At 39.4% G+C, this 16,813-nt stretch overlaps 1 protein-coding gene across 3 annotated transcripts in view; it reads left to right on the top strand.

Moving 5' to 3' along the window:
* Positions 1-16,813, top strand: part of vps13a (vacuolar protein sorting 13 homolog A) — a 45,331-nt gene that overhangs the window by 6,438 nt on the left and 22,080 nt on the right. For all 3 annotated transcript variants that reach the window (XM_031729091.2, XM_031729088.2, XM_031729092.2), the window contains exons 10-46: positions 2,094-2,139; positions 2,531-2,658; positions 2,864-2,970; positions 3,130-3,301; positions 3,942-4,004; positions 4,481-4,613; positions 4,732-4,826; positions 4,975-5,117; positions 5,254-5,455; positions 5,553-5,667; positions 6,032-6,168; positions 6,264-6,396; positions 6,795-6,912; positions 7,230-7,374; positions 8,114-8,222; positions 8,322-8,497; positions 8,879-9,035; positions 9,171-9,250; positions 9,357-9,416; positions 9,585-9,783; positions 9,986-10,102; positions 10,275-10,378; positions 10,583-10,750; positions 10,971-11,278; positions 11,394-11,541; positions 11,666-11,837; positions 12,139-12,266; positions 12,396-12,622; positions 12,764-13,020; positions 13,318-13,502; positions 13,648-13,791; positions 14,574-14,783; positions 14,880-15,023; positions 15,113-15,214; positions 15,311-15,463; positions 15,554-15,812; positions 16,071-16,231. In XM_031729091.2, the coding sequence (XP_031584951.1) occupies positions 2,094-2,139; positions 2,531-2,658; positions 2,864-2,970; positions 3,130-3,301; positions 3,942-4,004; positions 4,481-4,613; positions 4,732-4,826; positions 4,975-5,117; positions 5,254-5,455; positions 5,553-5,667; positions 6,032-6,168; positions 6,264-6,396; positions 6,795-6,912; positions 7,230-7,374; positions 8,114-8,222; positions 8,322-8,497; positions 8,879-9,035; positions 9,171-9,250; positions 9,357-9,416; positions 9,585-9,783; positions 9,986-10,102; positions 10,275-10,378; positions 10,583-10,750; positions 10,971-11,278; positions 11,394-11,541; positions 11,666-11,837; positions 12,139-12,266; positions 12,396-12,622; positions 12,764-13,020; positions 13,318-13,502; positions 13,648-13,791; positions 14,574-14,783; positions 14,880-15,023; positions 15,113-15,214; positions 15,311-15,463; positions 15,554-15,812; positions 16,071-16,231 (5,505 nt within the window). The remainder of the gene's footprint in view (positions 1-2,093; positions 2,140-2,530; positions 2,659-2,863; positions 2,971-3,129; positions 3,302-3,941; positions 4,005-4,480; positions 4,614-4,731; positions 4,827-4,974; positions 5,118-5,253; positions 5,456-5,552; positions 5,668-6,031; positions 6,169-6,263; positions 6,397-6,794; positions 6,913-7,229; positions 7,375-8,113; positions 8,223-8,321; positions 8,498-8,878; positions 9,036-9,170; positions 9,251-9,356; positions 9,417-9,584; positions 9,784-9,985; positions 10,103-10,274; positions 10,379-10,582; positions 10,751-10,970; positions 11,279-11,393; positions 11,542-11,665; positions 11,838-12,138; positions 12,267-12,395; positions 12,623-12,763; positions 13,021-13,317; positions 13,503-13,647; positions 13,792-14,573; positions 14,784-14,879; positions 15,024-15,112; positions 15,215-15,310; positions 15,464-15,553; positions 15,813-16,070; positions 16,232-16,813) is intronic.

Below are 16,813 nucleotides of genomic sequence, written 5' to 3'. Positions count from 1 at the left end.
TGTACCTCTCTTCTTTGCGGTGCTCCAGACACTTTTCAATTCTCCACGCAAGGCAGTCATTTTTCTTCCCAGTTTCCTAAACCCAAATTTCAGTTCCCACACTAAAAACAGCCATGTTCTCCCCTGCTCCTTCCACTGTGGTCTCATCTCATCTCTCCCCCTTGCAGCAGTCCAGTGAGAGTCAGTTGTCCTGTGTTTTCCACTGTCTCATCTTGCCATTTTGCTCCAAAAGTGGCAAATATCCAACTCAGACAGTCTTTTCAAAGGTCCATTTACACACAGTGAAGTTGCAGCTCGTTGGAAATGCACATCCATCCATCCAGTCATGATGATGCCATTTTTCTCCTTGCTGTCGCTGTCTTGCACAGCTGCTGCTGCTGCTGGACCTTTTCTTCACTGCTCAGGACACTGCTGTGAGCTCCTGATATCCATCTCGTTGTTCTGGAACTGCATTTCTTGTCTTCAGGGAGAGATTCTTGGAGCTTGTGTTCTCAGGGTGACAAACACATGGAAGTCAAGCTGTAAAACAATTCAGCCAAAACTTGGCTTGAGTGTTTCTAAATGATGTTAACCTATAATTTTCTTCCGACTGCTGCACGTGAAAAATTGATCAGGGTCTGCTCTTCACCTGCAAGTGACACACTGAGACATTTTGATCATTCTTATCACTGCTTAAAACAACACATCTCCTCTCTCTTGATTCTGAACTCCCCTTTCTTAAAAACCCAGAGAGATTGTAGTTGTTCTACTCTCTTCCTATTTTATTGCTTATTTTCATCAACAATTCTGCTAAAAAAAATAAATTTTTGTGTGTCCACCCTAGGGGAGCTGGTGGCCTGCAGTACCACCGTCTCGCGCTAGTTGGAAACAACTTTTAAACACATTTCTACACTCCTCTCTTTTTCTTTTTTTTTCTTCTTGTTTTTGTTTCCTATTTTCAACATTTTGAACCCCATTTTTCTCTGTTTTTTACACACACACCAACTTTTCCCACACAACCATTCTCTTTCATCTCACAACATACTTTTACCCACAGTTCTTAACATACAGTCACACATTGAGTTTTGTCTCTGGCCGCCTGGTGGAACGTCTGCCGCAGTCGCCGCTCGAGCCACTAATCCGGCTCCGCTGACTGCCCCTGGAATCTAGATTCTCTTCCTACTACACGAGGCGTCCCCGTGAGGTTCCTTGCCTTCACGGACCAAGGAACGAACACCGCCACCCCAGTCTCCTTTGAAGAAGTTAGGATCTTTTAGAAGACGCTAGAGATGTCACTCCGTGATTCTACACGAAGACTCTCCGTGATTCTACACGAAGACTCCTCGGAGCTCTTGCCCTGGAAGGTCGTAACACACCTTCTTGGGCTCCCGAAGGCTGCAACACGCTCACTTCTTGCCAGACACAAAACTCTCGTGACTTGTTACAAGTTAGCTATCACTCACCCATCTGCAGGAGTCCCTCAAAATCGGTGGTCTCGGTGGTTGCTGAAACACGGCTCCGTGACTCCTCCATTTCCTTTGCTTCAACAGCCGGTGGGACAAAGGTACCTTTTCCTCAAGGGTGATCAGCCCGTCCACGGAACCGTTGTTCAGCGACCACACGGACCACCCTGCTCGCAGCGCCATTCTGTTGTGGAAGTTTTCCACTTAAATAAAGCCTGCAGATGAGCGGTGAGCGGTAGCCAACATTCTTTAATCAAAACACACAGAACAGAAAACCAAGCTTGGTGGAGAGCCTGCATGACCACGGGGCAGGGTCAGCAGAGTCTCACTGAGAGTAGTGTGGCTCTCACTTAAATACCTTCTCCAGGAACAAAAGGCAGTACACAGATGTTTCACACCTTAAGATTCACCACTCCCTGGAAGAGACAAAAGACTCTTCCTGTGGAGTTGTCTGCTTCCCCCAACTTCCTAACTAGACCCCCACCATTTGTCTTACAGTATGGGTGTCAGACATGTTAAAATCCAGTGGCACCAAGGCATTACAATAAAATAATGTGATTAATACATAAGTGAAAGAAATTCCTATACATTAGCAAAGAGAAAAAACAATTAATATGTAAATAAATCTTCACTTCCTCTGTGTTCTTACAGCAACATCTCCAGAGCAGCATGGAAGTCCGATCCTCTCATGACTTCAGTGAGTGTTTCACTGTCATTCTTGTGGAACTAAGTTCAAAGCACATTACATGACATGCATGAAAAATTTTGCAGATAGAAAGTGATGAAGAAATAATTTGTGATGATATGCAGTGACACTGCAACACCAAAAAAACCCAGGTGATTCACAGAGTTTGATTCACTACCACCGAGTCACGAGAGCAGATTTTCAGCACATCTCAACAGATTTTGTTTTCAATTTCACTTTAAGGCAACGCTGTACATTTTTTTGAACTGATAACATTGGTAAAGTTTTTTAAGTTCTTTATAAATAGATGCAAATTTGCCATGTGCAGCACAAAAGGTAGTGAAACCGTCTTAATGCTCACATTTGCAATTCTTAAATCATCTTAATTCTTTCTGTTCCACAGTTTTTCGCCCCATTTCAGCTGATGCAAAACTGCGGATGAATCCCAGGTCAGATGTGGATTTCTCCTCCCCTAAAATGGACCTGATGGTCAACCTCAGAGAGGTGGCGATTGAACTCAACAAAGCCCAGGTGTGTGTGTGTGTGTGTGGGAGAGAGAGAGAGATCTGTTTAAACTTGTATGTGTTAAAGTTTCATTAAAATAGAATAATCTAAGAAAGAGAGAGCTAAAGAGGGTTGTTAAGGATAAACTACATAAACTACATAAACAATGTCAGATAATAACTGCACTAGAGTACTTTGTGATGATGTAATTGCTGACTTCCTGTTATTCCAGTACATTAGCATCTTGGAGCTGCTGTGCTCAGTGGATATGATGTCACGTAATCTGCCATACAGGAAGTACAGACCTGAGGTCCATGTTCACAAGAACGCCAAAACATGGTCAGAAGACACTGTCACATATTTATCACATCATTTCCTCTGTCCTGTCTTTCTGTAATCTTTTTTCAAAAACTGAATCCCATATGTACATGTCATTTACCACATTACATTCGGTCCACTTAGTATTACAAATTGTTACATTGATTCCCTGATTTCCAGGTGGAAGTATGTGATCACAGGCGTCTTGGAGATAGATGTGAAGCCAGGTCTCCACATGTGGTCATGGCAACACATTCGCCGGCACCGGCAGATGGTAAAAAACTACAGAGAGCTCTACAAGATAAAGATCACCAGCAAGAAACCCAGCGATGAGCTTCTCAAAAAATTAGAGGTGGGGTGGAACTAAACTGAACAGGGGAGAGGGAAAAGGGAGGAAGGAAATAGACAGAGAGACCTATGGGACTGTTTTCCTTTCTACTCTATGTTTTCACAATATTGTCTTAATACTAAAACATTTGAATTATTATTATTATTATGTTTTACATTTCAGACAGGTGAAAGTTTTGAGTTTAATTTTATATACTAATATTACCAGTAATTCTGTTTTAATATAAATTTCGTACCTGTTGTCACTGTTGTAAGACAAATGCTTGCGAAAGTTGCTTTACTTGACTGTAGTGATCATAATTGAAGGCCTATGCCAAAAGTAAAGCTAATATAGTATGGAAGTAATTAATTACAATAGTATTACTTCTCAGTAGCTTTCTAAGTGATGTCTGTCATATTTCTAGCCATAATTGCTCACAAAGATATCTAGTATTCAAGCCTACAGGGATTGATTGAAGTGCATTAGAGGTTGATGTTGAGTTTTTGAGATAGACTTGAAAATAATTGAATTTAACATTTGAAATTAAATGTGTTCCCAAGTTCTTTTCTATTTTTATTAGTATCATATTTTCCCCAAAATAGAACTGTAGTAATTGTAGAATCTAGTGAAAGCTCTAATCGATTTCTTTTGTGTTTATTCTTAGAAGCCCGAGAAGACTTTGGATATTTTTAACATCACTTTGGCCAGACAGCAGGCTGAAGTGGAGGTGAGCTTTTTGTATCACATAACTGAGAGAACTTCAGTAAGCTTATACAACTTGTATCTGATTTAGGAATTGATCAAACTGTAATACTCTTTGTCTTGTGATCTCAAGTTGTTGCAAATATCCATAAAAAAGGACAACAATTTGAGATTCACTGGAGCTATGCACAGTACAGTGCCTCTCAGCAGCTTGGTGCTGGCGTATGTTTGTTCCAGCAGGCCACATAGGACCAAATTAGGCACATAACTGATAATTATACATTAAGCAAAGGAATGTAGAGGGTTGAGGATTAGGCTGCCATGGTTCCACAAGGTGCAGCACTGTGCCATTAACTGTAAATTTACACATTCTGCACGATTTCTCTTATATGATGCTAACAGATCATTTGTGGGCTGGTCAGATTTTTTTTCCTTGCCATCTTTCCTCAGAAAAGTGAAAAAGGGGAAACATTTGACATTTTGTTTCGTCTCCTTCTTTAGGCAAGTAAAGCAGGCCTGCGTATTTACCGTCCTGGGATGAAGATGGAGGAAGAAGAGTCTCAGGGTTGGATCAGCTGGATGTGGAACTGGGGAGCACAGCCTGATACAGAAAGAAAAGAAGTTAAGACTGGAGGTAGGTTACAGATAGACATGTACATGTGGAATGTCTTTGTAGTAACAGCCTGTAATATTAGCTTTTCTTACTCCTCCTATGTCCGTTCCATTTATTCTTCTTACCATCTCTGTGTCAGGGTTTGATGAGCTGTTAACCCCTGCTGAGAAAGCCAAACTCTACACTGCCATTGGATACAGCGAGACTGCTGCTAATCCCAACCTGCCAAAGGATGTGAGTCACTTTCCCCCCACGACACCCCCTCAATTACTAATAATACACTTCCACTTGGTTATCTGTCGCACAGAAGCATATATTACAAAGGTAAAAAAACAAGTATTGTGTTACTTTATCTTTATACTCTTTGTGTCATATCTTTTAGTTTGAGAACATGAAGGTCAACTTCCACATGGAGAAGCTGTCCATGTCAATTAAAGATGACAAGGACAAAAACGAGATCATCAGGCTGACTGTGGGAGAGCTGTACTCCACACTCACACAGAGACCTGGAGCACAAGCCATCAAGTTTGTTCCAGCCTTCTAAAACAAAATAACAACTTTGTAGCTGGTCTTTTTTTTCCCACAAGGGTAGATACTTGATAACACTAGCTTGTGTGTGTGTGTGTGTTTTGTTGTTTTGTTGTTTTTGTTTTCTTCCCAGAATCACAGCCAAGCTTACTTTGTTTGAGGTCACTGGCCTCGCCAATAAGCAACCTCCACCAACTCTCCTTTCATCAAGTAAGGCAGCCATAGGAGCAGGGACCCCACTGCTTAGTATCCTGTTTGAGACCAACCCCCTGGACGAGAGCGCTAACCAGCGGCTTCACGTAGAGTCACAACCCTTGGAAATCATCTATGATGCTGTGAGTGGTGTCACTGAGTGTGAATGAGCAGCAAAAATAAAAACCCTCAAAAGCAGTACATATATATATTTGACTCTCTGTCTGTGTGTCTGTGTAGATAACTGTGAACAGCATATCGGCGTTCTTCAGGCCTCCTGATGACATGCAGCTGGATGAGCTCACGAATGCAACCCTGATGAAACTGGAGCAGTTTAGAGATCGCACAGCCACTGGTGAGTTTAAGATGAACTGCAGATATCTGCTATCATGGTTGATCTTCCGGATCTCTAAGGACTTCTTTGATGGGCGAATGTTTACATTCCTTGTTTAGTGTTCCTGTTTATGCTCTTGAAAGTGATTGTTTCCTGAGGGCTTTGGAAGATTTTTCAAGGTCTTTTTTTTCGTTATTGAAGTTTTCTCCTTATTAGAGCTTTTAGGTAAATTTGGCATTTAAACATTACTTAAATTAATAGAATCTCAGAGTTCATTACACAAAACCACACATTCAGTTAACTTTATGCATCCCGCAACAATAAAATTCACCCACCTTTGGAGACAAAGCTACTATTGATGACCTATTAACATTTTGTATTTCAGGTTTACTGTATGTGATTGAAACACAGAAGGTTCTCGACCTGAAGGTGAACTTGATGGCCTCCTACGTCATCATTCCACAGACCGGTTTTTACAATGGCACTCAGAACATCTTGCTGTTGGATCTCGGTCATTTCAAGGTGGGGAAGTGTCAGATGTGAATAAAGATTGACAGCAGGCTGGAAATCCAAGGTAACTTACCAATATATGCCTTCATGTTTCCGTGCTTTTTCAGATGTCCAGTCAAAGCAGGAAACATCTACCTCAGCTGTGTGTGAGTTCCAGCAACATTGAGGACATCATGTCCAGAGCTTACGATAGCTTTGATGTACAGCTTGAAAGCCTACAGTTTCTTTATAGCAAACCAGGTACACACACACAGACACACCAACACATCTGTAACACATTGAAGGTTTTTGACACATAATGTTGATTGATGAGGTGTTGTTTGAGATTTTATTCTAACTACTGTTTAAAAATCACTAAGCTTAAGCTTTGTTTGTATTGATAGGTTTTACACAGCAAAAAAAGTCATACAGACAGCATTGAGGAAATGTCTTTATGAAAGTGATTGGGACTTGTAGCTCTAATGGCTTGACTATGTCTTAGCAAAGAAAATATTACATTGATTTCAGGTATTGTGTCCTTGTTGTTGAAGACGGGATATTGCTAAACTTACACATTGATCCAACAGAAATATTTCTTGTTTTTACTCTGCTTCTGTTTGGACTCAGTAGAAATATAAAACTTTATCTTCATGTGATAGATGGTAACTGGAAAAAGGCCCGCAAACAGAAACGGTCACCCCTCCACATCCTAGAGCCAGTGGATCTAAAGGTGGTTTTTAGCAGAGCAATGGTCAACAAAGACTCCCGCATGCCAAAGTAAGTGTATTTCTGGTTGACAGTCAACTGATGGTTAAATTGAGTCTTTGTAAGAAAATCTGAACTTCTTTGGTGAAATTAATACTTTTCTCTTTTTTTTTTTTTTTACCCCTGAAGAGCTTCACTGTTTTTTAAAAAAAACAAAAAGTGCAGTATTAAAGACGGATCCAAACACTAGTAAATATTCATAAATATAGTGCGGGTTCAGATACACAACTAAAAATATTTATCTTGTAAGGACCAGAGCTAAGAGTATTAGGTAAACTAAAGTTTCACTTTGTAAGTTTTGTATGCATCTTTGTGTATGTGTCTTATAGATATAAGATGTCTGGAGAGCTTCCTCTGTTGTCTCTTCGTATTTCTGATGTAAAACTTCGAAGTGTTCTGGAGCTGATGGACAGTATCCCGCTGCCTGAAAGCAAACCTGCTGCACGTGGCAATGCTCCATCATCAACTCCAAAGGTAAGCTCGGAGGGTTATGGAGATGGTCCTCTCCGGATTTCAATAAAATCCCTAAAAACTAGAATCTTGGGAGTCTGGAAGGTTGTGCACATCAGCTGCAAACAAATTAAGCCTTCAGTTCTCTTATTAGTAATTACTGTTGTTGTTGTCCTTTATAGTGGTTAGAAAATGAAGTAACAAAATAGAAATTTCAATGGATAATTATAGTGGATTTTAAGCATTTAATTTTTGGGGCTCTGACCACTCTGAGCTGAGTTTTTGTGATGAAGGAGCCCAGTCTGTAAAGCAGACCTGTGCAAAGTATTTTCATTAGACTATGACTATTATTATTATTATTATAATTATTATTATTATCATTATTATTATTATTGTTATTATTATTATTATTGTTATTATTATTGTTATTATTATTGACTCAGATGGGGATAGAAATCCCTAAATCGCCCTGACAGGCATTCAGTTGGCAACAGTTAGGTGAACTGAATTATGATGATCGTTGCTGTGAATGAGAAGGAAGCCTCGGCTGAGGTGGTTTATTTTTCCCCAATTTAAAAAAAAACAAAAAACAAGCAAACAAAAAAAGACATCTCAAATATGAAGGCTTGAGGGTTTTGCATTGAATGAATATACAAATAGTTGAATATTGAGGTGGAAGTGCTGGACTAGTAAAAATAAAGATTTTATTAATAACAGTGTGTTAATACAACTGTTTTTCTTTTTTTTTCTTTTTTCTTTTTAGCCTAGGCAGTCTTTCACCCCTCATCTCACTCCCAGAAAACCTCTGAACTTTGATCAGCGCTCTTCTCTCATTTTTGAGTCATGTGAGACCATCAGCATCACCTCATTAGGTAAGACACAGTTTTGTTTTGGTCCTACTGCTAAATATCTTTAAAAATCCTGTGTGTATTCCTACCACAGATTGTGTTTATTTTTTAATTATATCCCAGGGTCAGAGGAGGATCTGTTCTATGATGCGCCCAGCTCTCCCATCGGGGATAAACCATTTTTTCCAGACAACCCCATGCCGCTGCGCTATGTCGATGCAAGCAAAAGAAAAAGCCTCATCAAGGAAGATGCACAAAAGAACATGACTGACTTCTTTATGACATTTGAGATCAGTGAGGTACAGAAAGATTTTTTTTTCCCTGTTTTTTTTTTTTTTTTTTTTTTGTTGTTGTTGTTTTTTTTTAGATATTTAATCCTTACTGACTTCAGATGTAGATATCCAGTGTCAGAGACACTTTACTTGTATTGCCTAATAGTTTCTTTCTTTCTGTTTTCCTGCACAATTAAACATAATTATCCAATTCTGTAAGAATTATTTTTATTTAACCTTGTTATCAGTCATTTTAGTTATTTCTGTGTGAGATAAAAAGAAAATTCAAACTCTGCCTTTTCTCTTTAGCATTCCTTAGTTAAATTTCTCCACCTCCTTTTATTTTTGTGACCACCTTTATCATCATCTTTCCCATTTTTCCATCATCTCTCTGTCCTCTTTGTCCAGTTTTCTGTTCAGCTCTGTCGTTTGTCTGGAAATATGGAGGTTACGGTGCTCCACTTAGACATAGAGGGTCTGGGCACTGAGCTGAAGCTGCGCACCTTTGACATGACGTCTAATACCTACTTGCGAGAGATCTGCCTCAAGTGTCCTGAATACATGGGTCAGTAGATACCAGCAATGCCTTAATTTTTGTTAAACATTTGATGATTACAATTATCCCAATAAAAATGTGCAAATCATCAGGGCAGTCTTTGCTTAATTTTTTATTAGGCATGCTTTGTTTTTCCTTGCACAGATTCTGAAGACAAGCAAGTACAGCTGATCACCACACTGGACAACAAAGAAGTCGATCTGCTCACTCTGGAGTATATCAAAGTAATATGGGATGCGTTGTGTGAAAACATTTCAGAATATTTTCTATAAATATTTTAAAACTGAAGGTAAATCACCTCAATATTAAAGATTGGATGAATTTTTCTAGGCTGACAAGAATGGTCCCGACTTCAAGTCTCAATATAATAACACTGAGCAGCTCATCAAGGTGAGGGAAATGTTAATAACCTAGCAATAATATTTTTTTTATTTACTTAATATTCTTAACTTTACTTAATATATAGTTAACCGCAGTGTTTCTTCTTCAGTAATTATTAATAATGGGTAGAAGAATCACAATATCATTTCACACAAAAAGGTTCATTTTCTTCATCAGGTGACCTTTTCATCCCTGGATGTTCACCTCCATACGGAGGCTCTCCTCAATACCATGAACTTCCTCAGTAAGCTCCTTCCTGAATCTAATAAGAAGGAAGGACAGCAGGAGGAGCTTCCCACTATCCCTGAGGAAGACGATGCTGAAGCAGAGAAGGAGGGAGAGAAGAAGGAGGAAACTGCTGTAACCAAGAAAAAACGTAACTGATATTATCTGCACACTGTTATTGTCTCACCATTTATGAGAACATTGTACTACTAGAGCAGATATTTCACAGTTAATGAAACTGATTTTCAGAGCAGTATCAAAGGTTAAATGTTACACTGGAAATAGCTTTCCTTTTTTGCAGCTGCTCTCAGGTAATGTCTTTATTTCTTGTCCTTCACCTTTTTTTTCCCCAGCTTCAAAAAGGTCAAAATTTGCAGATGTGGTTAATCTGCATATCAAAACTGATCTCCGCTGCCTTAAAGTTTTCATTCGAGGACAGAAGGCCAGGATCTCAGAGATCAGTATTGAAGGTATGAAAGGAAGAGTTTTCTGTGTACTAGGTATTCTGGCAGTGCTTTCAATAGGATTTATTAAGTGTTTATTATTTCTGCAATACTCTACTGTATATAGAGTTTTCTAATGAACCTTTTCTGGTCAAATCTTCAATTCATTGTACAACTTGGGGCTTTCGTAATTGTCTAGGTCTGGTTTCGGAGGTCCTGATGAGGAAGAAGGGGATGGAGGTTTCGGCCAAATTGAAGAATATTGTGATTCTGGACTGTAACAAAGAAGCTTTTTACAAAAAGGTATCAAATGCCAGTGCTTATGTATATTTACCATTGTACTTAAAAAAAATACAAAAGAAATGGTCATTGTTTCCCGCATTGATGTTTCTGGTCTTCATTTGTTATGTTGGTTTTTTTTGTGTGTTACTTGCTGATCATGTGGCACAGGCAAATCTGAATAACAACTTTTTAACTTCTTTTTCTGTGCCACTCTGTTTTTTCTAGGCCGTGTCCATAGCAGATAAGGAAGTGTTTCACTTCCACATGGTAAACTATACAGATGCGACTGAAGGAGATGCCTACCTGGACATGTCTAACGTTGACACTACTGTTACACTGAGTGTGGGCTGCATTCAGGTCATCTTCCTCAACAAGTTTCTCTCATCTATACTGGTAAGAATCACTTTTCTGGGCAGAATTAATCTGTTGCTCTTATCAATTTTTGTTCACATGTAAAACTCTAAAGTGGTGTTTTAATTTATTAGATAAGGTAATAATAAAATTATAAGTCATAAACATGGTTATTTACGTTACCTCTGTATATTTCTGCATTCCAGCTTGATCTTATTAATTTTTCTCCAAAACTATTTTTCCCCACTCCATGTCCTTACAGGAGTTTGTCAATAACTTCCAGGAGGCTAAAGAGGCACTAACTGAGGTAACAGTTCAGGCTGCGGAAAAAGCAGCGTCAGGCGTGAAAGAACTGGCTGAACGGACCACTCGGATCGCTCTTGATGTCCACTTCAATGCACCCGTCATCTTCCTCCCCCAGTCCTCCTCTTCATCAAATGTCATTGTAGCTGACCTTGGTCTGCTTTCTATCAAAAATCGTTTTGCCAAGCAACCCTGTAAATCAGATGCCAGCATCCCACCTGTTGTGGATATAATGACTGTGAGACTGACTGACCTTAAGATGTACAGGTCAGTTTCTGTGGGAGGTATTATTTAAAAAATATGCATGCTTGTCTTTGTGATCGATTGGAATTTGCATTATTCCGATAGACCTTTTGTAAATCTATGTTTTTGTTGCTTTCAGAGTCAAATGTAAAAATGAACGTTTTGAAGAAGAGATCCAACTGCTGAAGCCAGTGAGCCTAGACTTGGAAATCCGTAGAAACTTATCTTCCAGCTGGTACCACGAAATTCCTGACATAGCTATTGAGGTCCATCTAAAGCCCATGAGTGTAAGTATATATATTCATATATCTTACCTGTTTGGTTTTTCTGATTTTTAATCCCACGATTGTGTAGAGGCTTATATTGAGAATTAAAAAAAGTTTTATCAACATCTCTCTTTGTTCCCAACAGCTGCTCCTATGCCAGAATGACATGATCATTGTCCTGAGGACTCTGAACGAGAACCTGTCAGAGAAGTCCGATGCTGGTCCACCTCCAGCTGCTCTGCCTGCCACTGACCCGTCCTCTGACTCTGTATCCAACAAAGACTCCCAGGAATCGGGGGCCACTGGACCACCCAGCAGTAAGTTGTTGTTGTTGTATATGGTTATGTTTGATATGGTTATGTGTGTTTGGTAGAGCTTTAAATATAGACATATGATTTAACAGCCTGGTCAGATAACTAAGTTTTTACCAAAAAAACAACAGAAAACAAAAAACTGATGAGTTGTTCTTTGACAGGGCAGACTTACACAAAACTATGTAGCTAATGAAATCTGAAACATGTTCTCCTTGATTAGTGCACAATAGGTGCACAATTCTGACTAAAATCCAGTAGCTTGTCTTTTAATCTGAACTCTGCACTCTGATTATGCTGTTAATAGGTAACACAGTGGTGACAGCTGCTGTTGTGGAGACACAGAAAAACAGCAAGCTGAAAAAGAACACGCTGAAATTAAACTTCAAGTTTGACTCATTGACTGTGGTTCTGTACAGCTCCAACGAAGATAAGGTAATGCCAAGTCTGTTACATATGTACAAACATACACAAGTCATAACTACATCATAGAATTAGGCTTGTCAGCCTGTATTTTGTGAGGCACGTTTAGTAAAGAATGTCTGTGTAATTTCTGTTTAATAGCAGTTAGAACCACAACGTGACCAGTCACACCAACAACATGAGCGATCAGACCCACAACATGAGCGATCAGACCCACATGATGAGCAGCTGAAGCTAGCAGAATTTACTCTGGGCACCATCTCCACCTCTGTCCACATGTACTCCGACAGCTCCATGATGGCCTCAGTAGAACTTGCTGAATGCCTTCTAGACGACAAGAGGCCAAAAGCCAAAAGTATCACCTCAAGGTACGGCTACCACTTGTACAGCTAGTTACACATTTAGACTCTAAACACAAAAAAGGCCACGTCTTGACGGATCAGTGTAAAGTAAATTATTTTATTGTGTTCACTCTTTTTTTCTCATAGTCCTATTTTGTTTTTCTCTAGGATGATGGCAATGTGTCCTGGTGCAGAACAGAACAACATGGTGGAAGTGAGCTATCGCCAAACCCGTGAAAGCACCACTTTAGATACAGTGGTGCAGGATGTGTATCTGTGTGCCAGCATGGAATTTCTGCTCACGGTGGCCGATATCTTCCTTAAGGCCACCCAGCAGGGTTTTGCCCAAGTGCCACAACCCAAGAACAGTGCTGGTCCTGGCGATAAGAAGAACATTAACTCATCGGTCACATCTAAAGAGTCTGGTGAGTTGACTTTATCAGTTTTAATCTAGTTAACCGAAATCATGTCTGTTCTCTTAATCGACAAGCTTAAACTGCCAAATTATGCCCATCTTTGTTTTGCCTTATGTTTATAAAACTTTCATTTTTGACTATTTCATTACAATACAGCTTTTTATGGATGCTTTAAGATAATAACTTAGATGTTATATACTTTTACATAATGAGTCTAGATTATGAGTTTTGTGATTATCAAGTTAAACTGGCTTATTCTAATTATTTAATGTGAAGTTTTACTCTAATGCTCTCTGTGTCTCCTAGCTACAGCTCCAGCCACAGTAACAAAGACAGAAATGAAAGTCTTGGTGCGAAACCCAGAGATTGTATTTGTAGCTGACCTGACTCGTGATGACGCCCCAGCTCTGGTGATGACCACATATTGTGAACTAAAAATGGAAAATGGTGCAGAAGGATCACAGATGACTGCTGTTATCAAGGACCTCAAGGTTTATATTTGGATTGTATTGTGCTAGTCAAAATCGCATGTTCAAAGAATTCAAAATGATGTATCCAGAGGAAATCTTAATATTCCTCAACACATATTTAAAATTAAATATGATATATTTTTTAAACTGGTTACTTTTGTTGTAGGTTGTTGCCTGTCCATTCTTAAGACAAAAGAGGAAAAACAATGTGACTACAGTGCTTCAGCCATGTCACGTTGTCTTCAAAAGTACTCAGTCTCCAACCTCCCCTCAGGATATGGAGGTCACCATCAATGCTCTCTCACTTAAGGTATTTGTTTTGTTATTATTACATGTGGCCACATATTTTCTTCTTCAAATTGAAATGATTGTGGGGTTTTTTGTAGTTCCAACTTCTTTGTTGTTAGCAAATGAAAGCTTTTTTTTTTTTTTTTTTTGAACTTTTTGGGGTTAAACCACTGCCTTGTATGCATGCTTAATTAAATGAGACAGAAAGTCAATCCCTATGTCTGGTTACAGCAGTGTGATACCTTGGAAATACAGTTTTTTGATTAAAAAAAGTTTCAGACTTTTGTTTCCTTGTAATGGAGATAATAAGGGGGCATATTATTGTTGCTCTAACAGGACTGTATCTGTATCTGTATCTGAAAATTGTATCAAATAAAAGCAAATTTTAAAAGCAAGAAATTTATTTCTGACAGGCAGAAACGCTTAACCTTAAGTAGCTTGCCCTACTATGCAGTTATTAGTTAAATATCTGGAGTAGCAACATGTCTCAACATGCAGTATAGGCTAGCTAGCTTAATTTTCAATAGACAGTAGTGTTTAGCTAAATTCTCCATCACTGGCGCAAGCTGGATTTCTTTTTTTTGTTTGTTTGTTTTTTGTTCGCCTAATCCTGAACCCAAGTCTTCATCATAGGCCAGGATTTCATGCCACTTAGCCATGCAGCAATGTGTTTGGTGTGATTTGTCATTCCTGTAGGACCTGATTGACTTGGCTGCTGTTGCTGCTTACCACGTCTTTTTTACTCTGAGAGCCAGGCTTATGCAAGTAACCTTAAGTTTTATCTCCCATGTGTCTCATGCACAGGTATCTCCAGTCATAATCAACACTGTGATTACCATCCAGTCAGCACTCACTCCAACAGCAGAGACCCCTGAGAAGCTGGACAGCCCCGTTCCTGTGAACCTGTGGGATAAGCAGAGTTGGAAGGAGCTCAAACTCTGGTTCCTAGAAGAAGAGGACGATGAAGACACAAGATCAGTGACCCGCTTAATACCACAGGGAGAGTCCCTAAAGGTAATTATCAGCATTTTGGCTGAAATTATAATATGGTAAAGCTGACTGTATGCTGCCATGTAATAACTTATGATTTGAATTGCAAAATAATTGCAGGTGAACATCAATTCAATCTGTGTGACTCTGGAGGCTGGAGTGGGACATCGCACCATCCCCATGCTTCTGGCAAAGTCCTCCTTCAAGGGAGATGTGAAGAACTGGTCCACGCTCATTAACTTATACAGTCAGCTTACCCTGGAGGTAACACAAACCAATAAAGATGTGGTTCTTCTAATAAATTGGTTGCTCTTCAGAATTTTGTTCTATTCAGTAATGCATTTTATCTTTAGGTTCACTATTATAATGAAGTGATGGGAGTGTGGGAGCCACTGCTGGAGCCCTTAGAAGATGAGACAAGAGATGGTTTCAGACCATGGGTACTGGAACTGAAGGTACTCATACTTGCATTCTGCATGCATATAGCATACTTAAAAATAATATTTAAAAATACACATGGTGTGTCTAATACTTTACCGTCCTCTAACCAGATGAAAAAGAAACCTGTGAAGTACACAAGCATGTCAGATGAAGTGGATTCCAATATCCCAGACTATAAGACAGTCATTGCCATCTGCAGTAAAGATCAGCTCAACATCACACTTTCCAAATGTGGACTGGCCATGCTGAGTAACCTGGGCACTGTAAGGAAAAGGCTTTCAAAGGCTTGACAGAAAATACCTGTCTAGGGATGTGTATCGATGTGTGATGTGCATGTTTTTGTCCTTCCCCAGGCATTTGCTGAAGCTGCCAAACAGACAGCAGAGTGTTTTCAAAAGGATGAAGCTCCATTTGTAGTCAAAAACCGTCTTGGCCTACCAGTTTCTGTGCGCCACAGTGAGATGTTTTGTCCTGTCGGACAACAGAGTATCGCTAATACTGTGAAGCTGCAGAATGGTGAATCCCTCGGAATGGACTATTCAACCACAACAGACACTGATCATTTCTCAGCAATGACCTCTTTGAGTGGAAAAGACTATTACATACAGCCTAGTGAGTTATACTTTACTATCATGGTTATGCTGAAAATAGATAGCTATGATATATCTACAGTTATCTCCAACTACACAAAGATAAAGCATAAAATATATGTTTTATGTGTTTTCTTTAAATTTTCTAATTGGCTTGTGCTCTATTCTCTAAAAAAGAATATCTGATGTTGTTTGTTATTGTTGTTGTTGTTGTCAGTAACCAAATTTTAAACTTCATGTCAGATAGAAAACACCTGTACGTTCTATTTTCTTTTTCCAGCTCCGGATGGTCACACCTCAGCCAGTGTGATCCCTTTGATCAAAGTGGGCCGGGGAATGTACAGTGTAATGCACAACAACTCAGGAGTCACTCGTTTCCTGGTCTGTCAGATTTCCTCTGTAGAAGGCAGCAAGTACATCAAGATCCGCTCTCCTTTCCAGGTATGTTGGATGATCATTCCCATCATATGTATATCATCCCGTGTAATTACAGTGAGCTGTCTCTCAAATTACATTAATTACTAACTCAGTGTAATTAAAGTTACGTTTCATATAAAAGTCATTTAAAAAAACGTTCTTTTCAAAATGCACTACAACTTTTTGTTTGGGGGTAGTTCCTGCTGATATCCATGTTAATAAACATTTTATTAGGTACACCATGCTAGTACCAGGTTGGTCCCCCTGTTTCACTTCATAAATGCCTTAATATTGGAACAGATTCAACAAGGTGCTCGAAAGATTCCTCAAAAATTTTGGTCCATATTATCTGAGATGATTTGAACTTTGTGACATGGCACATGGCTGCACCCAGTGTGGTCTTCTGGTGCTGTGGCCCATCTGCTTCAAGGTTCTGCGTGGTTGCATTTAGAGATGCTCTTTTGGATATCTTACCTGTAACAAGTTGTCTGAGATACTGTTGCCTTGTTATTAACTTGAAGCAGTCTGACCATTCTCCTCTGACCTCTGACATCAACAAGGCATCTTTGCCCAGGGAACTTTCTTTTCCACACCTCATCTGTAAAC

Source organism: Oreochromis aureus, linkage group 12 (genome assembly GCF_013358895.1).
Source record: "Oreochromis aureus strain Israel breed Guangdong linkage group 12, ZZ_aureus, whole genome shotgun sequence".
Lineage (NCBI taxonomy): Eukaryota > Metazoa > Chordata > Actinopteri > Cichliformes > Cichlidae > Oreochromis > Oreochromis aureus.
This window is presented reverse-complemented; position numbering and strand designations above follow the sequence as displayed.